The following is a 9,049-nucleotide window of genomic DNA, read 5'->3' on the forward strand; positions in this document are numbered from 1 at the left end:
TACATTTATGACGTACACTCTTAATAAACACGAGTCAACAACATGCATAAACACATGTGCCTATGTTTCTGTTCACTCCTCGCGTCACACGCAGTCGCACGTGATTCCTGTTACCGGATTGGCTCAGGATGCCGGGAAACCTCCTCGTGACATGTCCGCCGGTATAAATACGTTGAGCCGCCCTGCGCGCACGCAGCCCTGGTTTATGAGGGAAAATGTATCGTCTCGGCCAACAGTCTATCTCCAGGATCGCTTTCGATTTGTTTTTACCTACTGTGCCGCGGGAACATTTTCATCTTACGCGACAATACAATAAAGGCTGGTCGTGTATTGGCTGATTTTGGTTTTTGTTTTTTTTTCTGAAATCTGCACGAAAATGCCAAGGAGCAAGAAGAAGAACAGCAAGGGTGAGTGGACGGCTCCCGCAGTGCTATGGGCCTGGCGCCTCTGCTTCGTGGTGGCTAATGGGATTTGTAGTTCTTCCTCGTCGCCTGCCATATCGGTTCCATTCAGCCTGTGTTCGCTGCGGACTACAAACAGCAACGACTGGCCTACAGAGCACAACAAAGCTAACTAGCCCTTACACAATGCCTCGCCCTTATACCGGCATCATATTTCTCAGACACGGTTCGACAGTTGTTTCCAATATAATTACAACTTTTTGTGTGTTTACTGTAAACAGTTGTTGGTTATCGCAGAAGTACTTTCATACCCGTCATACGTTAGGCGCTTAACGCCAGGGTCCACTCCCTGTTTGTATCGAGACACACATGCTGTTGCTAGGTAAACATTTGTAAATATAAACCGAAGCGTTGAAAGCTTTAGTTTCACCTAGATTGCCTCGTCGATTACGTGAATACGTGGTGTTTTGTACGTGGACATAACACAACAATAAGCCGGGATGTGTTAGAAGAATGTCGCCTCGTGTCTGGATTGACCTCGATTAAACTGTAGCATAAATTCGGTGGCGCCTGGTGTTTGCTCCTCCTGGTCACGTCAGCGTGAGCCAAGCCTGTTTGTCCGGCTGCAGATTTGTTTGTAAGAGAGTTATTATTGTTTTGTGGCAGAAGGCGGACATTTTGGTCTCCGGGGAGAGGGCTGGCAAAGAAAGGGGCGGCGTCCAGTTCTTGGAAATCAGCTGTGGCGTGGTTTGAGTCCACGTGAACATACAAACATAGATACAAATCTGACATAACTCAAAAATGTTTCTTTTATTTGTATTCTGTGCATTGACACAGCTGTTTAATATCACTGCAGTGTAACATGCAGGTTTGATTGTGTGGACGGCGTGCTTTTAAAGGGATTCGACATGTTTATGTTGTTTAAAGGTGAATCGAGGACACAGGGTGGAAAGCTGTTGTCTGTTCCTGTTGCAGCTTGGTCTTTGTTTCCACACTGTTGGGTTCAGATAAGTTTGTTTGTCATTTAACAAAACAAAGATCTCTTCGAATATAATAAAAACTTACCAGACGCTTAACAACCTTCTCAGCTGTAAATTCCAACAGCTCTCACACCTTTCTTCACTTGGCAGTTGCCAAAATGAACAATGTTATGTAAGACATAGTTGATAGATCCAGGCCTGTAGGGTTTGGATAATAACTTTTCAATACATCCTCAGTTGTGATTGCCATTAACCTTATGCTGAAGTACCAACTTTAGCTTTAAATATCATTTACACCCAAAGAAGGCAAGTTTATTTATATAGCATCATCCAGAGTCAAGGTAATTAACAGGTACATTGATAAAAGTTTTAAATATTTCTAAATGCGTTGTAAAACATGTTAAAATTGCCTTTGGTATCCATATGTTGATTCGGGGGTATTTTTGACCTTCTATGTTTTTGTTTTGATTGAGTGAATTCTACTCACAATATTATGAAGAACAAAAAAGCAAAAATCGTAACAGTTTTCACTTTTTAAGTACATTTTCACATCAAGTATTTCTACACAAGATCCCCTTGAATGGCAAAATGAGAGCTTTCTATTGTTAAAGGCCTGTGGCATTTATTCCCTGTCATGCTTAAGTAGTATAAACTAATACAAAGGCTGCATGCTTCCTCGATGGACTCCCTGACCTGGTGCATTTCTGGACTGCATCCAAACCATACTTGTCTATTTTGAAGACGCGCTTTGCAGTTGGAGGCAGTGAGTGTGTGGCAGGGCGTCACGCCTTGGTCATGTCACGGTGGCACACTATTGGTGACCCGTGTCCCTTCCAACCTGAGCACGTTGTCTCTGCACAGGTTTTGAGTTTTGTCCTTGGCGCTGGTACTTTTATCATCTGTCTGAAAATGTGCCATGCTGTGGATAACGCGTGAGGACAGAACTGATTAGATAAGTGCCGTATATGCTGCAGTACCTGCGTGGAGCTTCGGTTGCATAATGCGCCTTGCACAAACTGCAAGTTTATTTGACTAACACTTTGCGCTGCTCTTGTTTTTATTTCAGGGGGGCAGCATGGAAATGTGCAGCCCTTCTCTGACGAGGACGCCTCGGTTGAGACCCTCAGTCATTGCAGCAGCTTCAGTGACGGCGTCAGTGTCGCCGACGACGGTGGGTTTGTCTTGCTTTGGTATTTATTACTTGTGAGTACACATGCTGTTGGGAGGGTGTGTCCACATTCATGCAAGTCTTGTTGTTGCCAAGTCATGCAGCGTGTCAATAGTGCCATGTCATTGATGTGTTTTAGGTGGAGAAGCCGGCGAGGACGCAGCCCAGGAGGATTTCCAGTACAAGCTGAAGGGGTTCATAGACAGCACTGTGGACAAGAGGTGAATGTCCTGCTTTATTTCAGTCATTCACAAAGACGTTATGCAACCTTGGTGTGCAGCTCATAATGGGATTTTTCAGACTCCGGTATTACAAGGGACGGTTTTAAAATCAAGTGACTGCTTTCCAAAGTTGTTACTGACATACAGTGTCAATAAGGTTGGAAAATTTGATAAGTTTGATTAAAACATGTTGTATTCCATAGCAAAAGTGTAAAAATAATGTTTTTTAGGCTGGCATTGCAAAAAAAAGCTACATAAGTTTGCAGTGTGGGTAAACATAAACTCATGTACTGAATATGACACACCGAAAGGAGATGGACCATTGTTGGTTTTGTATTGAAACACAATTTATATATTTAAAACCTAAAAGAAAATTATAATTTGACATCCTGTCAGAACTCATGGATATTAAATAGAATGTAGTTTTTGCAAAAAAAAAATTCCTACTATTTTGCATATTTTTCCTCTGGTGTATATATTGGAGACAAAGTGTAATTATCTATTATGACAGCAGAAATGATCATTTGCATGCTTCTGTGTTCAGTGCTAAGACCAGACAGGGGGCGCTGGACGGGCTCAAGACGGCAATGGCCACACGGATCCTGTACGAGTTCATCTCGGAGAGAAGGATGACCATCACAGACAGCATCGAACGCTGCCTTAAGAAAGGTGCAGACAAATGAGTGTTATTATCCATGTGTGGTTTTGTGCTCCAATAGCAAAGCTGAGGTGTAAAAAAAGGAAAACCGTCCAGCAAAGTAATGACTCACTTTATATTGCATATATATTGAGTTGGTCCCTTCCAAGTTTGAGAAGAGAGGCTCACGTTTCTCTCTCACCGCCAGGAAAAGGCGAGGAGCAGCGGGCAGCAGCTTCTCTCGCCTGCTTGCTGTGTATCCAGCTGGGATCGGGGATCGAGAGCGAAGAAGTGTTCAAAGCACTGAAACCCATCTTCAAAAACATCCTGGCAGACGGATCGGCCAACATCCAGGCCAGACAGGCTGTGAGTATCAGACCGAGGATGCACGGGAGAAACCATGTTGTTAAGGCCTCCAGTGTCGATCCTCTCTGTGAGATAGTAACTTGTTTTATTTGTATTTATCTCATACTAGGTGGCTACAAGTCTGGGCCTCTGTACGTTGGTGGCAGAAGATGACGTTCTGGTAAGTTTTTAATGGTTAAAAAAATCACAAGTCGCTTGAAGACTTGGCTCTTATTTGTGATGAATGATTGAGGCGTGGTACATTCCTCTGTGATCTCCAGGACGTGCAAGCCACCATGGAGTGTTTCGAGAACCTGTTCACCCGGTCGTACGCGCGGGCCGACGGTACCTGTCCCTCCATTAGTCCCCAGATGAGCCAGCTGCACACCAACGCCCTGCTGTCCTGGGCCCTGCTGCTCACCATCTGCACCAGTAACCAGCTCAAAGACGTCCTGCGCAAGTAAAGACCCCCGACACTCCTCCCTCATTCTACCCACAATCCTCCTCGCGGGTTGCTGCGGGATTGAATTGAAAATGCTAACGAGTCGTTGTGGCGCAGGCACCTGCCCAGACTGCAGCGGTTGCTGGAAAGTGAAGACGTCAACATGAGGATCGCAGCAGGGGAAACCATCGCCCTGCTCTTCGAGCTGGCCAGAGACATGGACCCTGTGAGATCACCTCCGCTCACATATCCACAGTTCAACTACCTTTTGAATCGTTTTGTTTTGGGTTTTTTTTTTTTAACACATGCTGTTTATTTCCGCCTCTTCAGGAGTTTGAGTTTGACAACTGGGACGAGCTCTGCGACAGGCTGAACGCGCTGGCCACGGACTGCGTCAAGCACCGAGCCAAGACGGACAAGAGGAAGCAGCGGTCCGTGTTCAGGGACGTGCTGAAGGCCGTTGAGGTGAGTACCGCGTTCCAGCTGGCAGCCACATTTAACAACATTTAGTTTTTCAGATTTTTAACCGAAGAAAAAGGCAATGGATGTCATTTTTGTTGTTGTTGTTTTTCTTTCCAGGAGGGACATTTCCAATCCGAGACCATCCGCTTCGGGACGGAACGCATGACCATTGATAGCTGGGTCAGAAAGAGGACGTACGACGCGTTCAGGGAGTTTGTGGGCTCCGGGATGAATTACCACCTCCAGGTAAGCGTTGATAGAGAATTTTTTAAATCTTGCTTATAGTGTCTGTTCCATTTTAAAATCCTTTAAAAAAAAAAAAAAATGTATTTATTTTTATTTCATAAACTTGTTTGCATAATTGGCACACTGGTGTCTCATCTTGTGATAATAAATTGTCTTTGGTCAAACCATTTGCTGTGAAAAATTTCCGAAAAAACTAAAATGTTATTCATCGTCACACCAGGCAAATGAATTCATCAGAGACGTGTTTGAGCTGGGACCACCGATGCTGGTCGATTCCGCTACGATGAAGGCCATGAAAATCTCTCGCTTTGAAAGGGTAGGTGTGCAAGAAACATGGTCTTTCAATGTCAATGCCCCCCCCCCCCCAACAAGGGGAAAGTCTGACAAGTGTTTCCCGTCCCTGAATCTTCCCCTGCAGCATCTCCACAACTCTGCTGCATTCAAGGCTCGGACCAAGGCCAGGAACAAGTTCAGAGACAAGAGGGTGGACGTGGGAGAGTTTTAATTCGACAGTCTCTTTATGCTGCTTTTTTTTCCTTTTCTTTTTTTTCTTTCTCACGCTTCCGAGATGACTCGTCATGTTTTGTGTTCACATGATTCTCCCGCTTTTTGCGTGTCAAATACTCACCTTCTGTAAACTTAAAATATTGTGCTTTACACTCCCCCCCCCCCCCCCCAACAGATACAACTAAGTAAGCCTACTTTTTTAGATATACAAGAGGTGAGCGTGTGATAATCAAAATGGCTAAATGGAGCATAACTTTCTTACTGTATGTCCACAGAATAAGCAGTGCTGTACATGTCTTGTATATTTTCTCCGTTAATATGTGGCCTTTTGGTCGTTTTTAAATAATTTATGGTTTTGGCACCCCTGTTTTGCACCATTGTAGTTCTAATTCTTAGAAATGTCGACAAGTGACCAACGTAAACTTTGAATTTGTAATAAGTTGCACTCTAGTTTTACCTTAAGGATGTTATTTATGTATACTCTTGTTGAATATTGTTAGTATTGGTTATGTAGTGAAAATGGGCAAACACGGTGTAATAAAAGCTGGAAAAACTGACTTTTTGTTCTTCTGTTATAGCATTAACGATCGATCGGGATTCGGTCTTGAGTGGAGTTTACGCTAGTTGCAGATGAGAAATATGTCGACTGCTGTGAGTTGGCATTTCCTCGAAGGCAAAATTTGAAAATCTCAGCCCCCCCCCCCCCCCCCCCCCCAATTTTAAATCCTGGCAGATATATGAAGGTCACGGCGAGCGAAGGGACAATACGAAATTTACTTGCTGCCACTTCCACATATCAAAGTGAAGGATCTTGCCGCCGGGGTGACGGAGGCATAATGGCGAAGGGTGAGTGAGTGCTGCTTCCTGTCTGGAGCAAAACCGCCGGCACACGGGATGTAATGGGAGTACGTTTGACACGAGTGTTCATTCCTCCACATCGGAGACGAAAGTCTTTTTTTTTGTTTGTTTTATATAGTGGCGGATGTCACAAGGCTCCTCGTCGATAATATCTGCCCGTTACCTTGAAGTCTAGCAAATGGGAAGTGTTTATTTCTCCCAGCTTCATGACCGCGGTGACGCATCGCTGCCTTGAGGGGAAAGCAGGTGTCTTTTGGGACACTGTTGCGAAGGCTTTTTACACAAAGCAAAGATTTAACAATATCTGACAGGGTTTGGCGTGTGTATTTCTCACAACCAGTTGTTTCAGCGGAGAGGTAAAAAAAAAAAAAGGTAAATTCTTTTAATTTTTGACTTTTCTAATGTGAAAAATAACACCAAACCTCAAGTTGTAAATGTTTCCCTATATGGAACTTTCTATTGTTCTTTATTTGGTCAATAGGTGAGACAAGTGGTGCTTTCCATCCCACTTTATAAAGATATGTTCTGTAATATTTCTATTGGGTGATTGAATCCAGTTTAATAATAGACTGGCAACCAGGGCAGGGTGTGATTTTCTTTCTAGTTGTGTAATGAGTAGAGGAATGATGCTTAATTCTTAGTACTTTATATATAGTGATGGATAAAACAAGACGATCTAACTTGGAAGCTCTAAGTATTTTATTTAAGTCATTTTATTTGAACATGAACTGTAGTTTTGTAGATGATACTTCTAAAATATTATAAGCTGCTATATAAGGTCACAAACTGCTCAATTTCATCTTGTGCAAGCCAGATGGGTAAAATAATGCCATAATGTTTTAAGTTTAAACTTTTTTTTTTTTCTCTGTGATGCAGAGTATATTTGAATATATATATATGTCTATTTTTACACAAAAACAATTACTACTGAAAATGACTACAATCTTAAACCCACTTTTAATGATATTTTTGTGTCCAAAACGGAGTGAAATGTCCAAAAAAAATGCAATAATGTCTTCATCGTCCATATTTGAAGGCAGGATTTCAATTCACAATGCTTTTTTTCTCCTCTGAAACTCACATCTTCCTTCATTAGTGGGCTAACGCATTTCCATTTCTCAGTACATCCAACATTCACAGCCTGTAGATGTGAAATGTACTAGAAAGCTTTTAACATGCTATAAGATGATTTTTATCGCCATCAGAAAAGATATTATCGCCATGATCTGTCAAAAAAGACAGAAAATCAATGATTAGTCATTTAAGTGGCATTACACTGGACTTAAAATTGTGGGATTTCCTCATTAAATGGAACTAAAAAGGTTAAAGATCTAACACCAATCTTTTTTTTGCCACGCTCATTAATGTGCAGTGATTGGCATCACCCCCGCTGCTCTTTGTCCTTATCACAGCAAGAGGCTCAGAAGAAATGCACACGGAGAAAACTGTCTCCGTTACAAGGTGACTGAAGGAAATGACAAGCTGTAAATGGGGCCCCACACCCCCATATCCGCCTTCGTTCACAAGAGGGGGTCATTGTCTGTGGCAGTAAAATGGGGATTCGAGGATGACTGGGCCAGTGCTTTGCTGCTCTGTACTTGTAAAATAAAGCCGTCTGTCATACTGCGGTCAAGGAGGCAAAGTGAGGAGTTGCCCCGGCTGTAAAAATGGATGTCTCGTCTTCCTTGGCTCTCTGCAAACTACAGAAATGGAATATCATATTTTTTTTTCTCTCAAAGCCAAAAAGACATTCTTTTGTTAGACAAATATCTTTTTGCTGTCATTTAAGAGAGGTATTGCAATGCCGTAAATCAAAGTGTGGCCAAACAATTTGCAGGCTTTTAATTGTTGGGCGATTTTTCTTTCTTCGGTTAATAATAAAATGTATACCAACTCCGTTGAATCATTGATTCTGATGTTGTTACTGTGACACTTGCACTTTATGCCTGAAACAGAAAAGAGAATCTGTGTGCAGAGGAGAGGAAATACAACTATTTTACAATGCAGGCAATGAGCAGCCCTCTTAAAGTCATATAATGAGAAGTACATGCACATTTTTCTTTTTCTAACCCTAACCTCTTTTAATGGTTTTACAAGCAAACTCCTGCCCATATTTTGTCTATTTTCTAGGTTTCATTTAATTTTAGTACTTCCCAATCTGTATTGTGCATATCTGTGCATATGTCGTAATTTTTAACATCGTCTTGCTTTACATGTATATTAGATTTCAAATAATTTATTGTTTTTAATCTCGCTTATAGCACCGGCCAGTGGCAGCAATTTATAATGTCATCATGCCCCAATGTATGATGACAATGAAGCGATTCAATTCAATCCAAGACTTTAATAGAAATCATAAAAGCACGTGTTTACTGAAGTAAAGCTGTGTGCTATGTCTGTGGAAAACGGGGTCACTTTCTTTCAGGATTATAATTATAATTGAACCATCTTATCAGAACCATCCTTTAAATAGAGCAACGCTATGCAGAACTGACTTTAAGTAATTACCTCGGCTTTATGGCCAAATTTATGCTTCGATAGATAAAACACAGCTTACATTAAGATAATCTGTATAAATACTTTGCTTTGGTAAACCAAGTGTGTACATACTCTGAATAACTTTCATCTAAGTTATTCTCAATTTGCCTTCATCTCAGTTTTTGTGGTTGCTCTAAAAGTATTTTCTCAAGCGGGCCGTAATCGGATCATTCCGTGTTTATTCATTGATTTGCACCTATTGTCAAAAGCCACGTCACTTTCAGCCTTTCTGAACTTTATCATT

General features: G+C 41.9%; 1 protein-coding gene across 1 annotated transcript; it reads left to right on the top strand.

Annotated features, from left to right (window-relative positions):
* The first annotated feature begins 202 nt into the window (after positions 1-202).
* On the top strand, positions 203-5,951 carry ifrd1 (interferon-related developmental regulator 1). The gene is made up of 12 exons (XM_080518001.1): positions 203-407; positions 2,448-2,552; positions 2,689-2,770; positions 3,315-3,439; positions 3,616-3,773; positions 3,883-3,933; positions 4,034-4,212; positions 4,312-4,420; positions 4,525-4,659; positions 4,774-4,902; positions 5,123-5,218; positions 5,321-5,951. The coding sequence occupies exons 1-12, from the start codon at positions 377-379 to the stop codon at positions 5,405-5,407; spliced, it is 1,287 nt and encodes a 428-aa protein (XP_080374127.1). The 5' UTR covers positions 203-376; the 3' UTR covers positions 5,408-5,951.
* Positions 5,952-9,049: the final 3,098 nt, after the last annotated feature.

The sequence above is a fragment of the Blennius ocellaris genome (assembly GCF_963422515.1).
Source record: "Blennius ocellaris genome assembly, chromosome: 22".
Lineage (NCBI taxonomy): Eukaryota > Metazoa > Chordata > Actinopteri > Blenniiformes > Blenniidae > Blennius > Blennius ocellaris.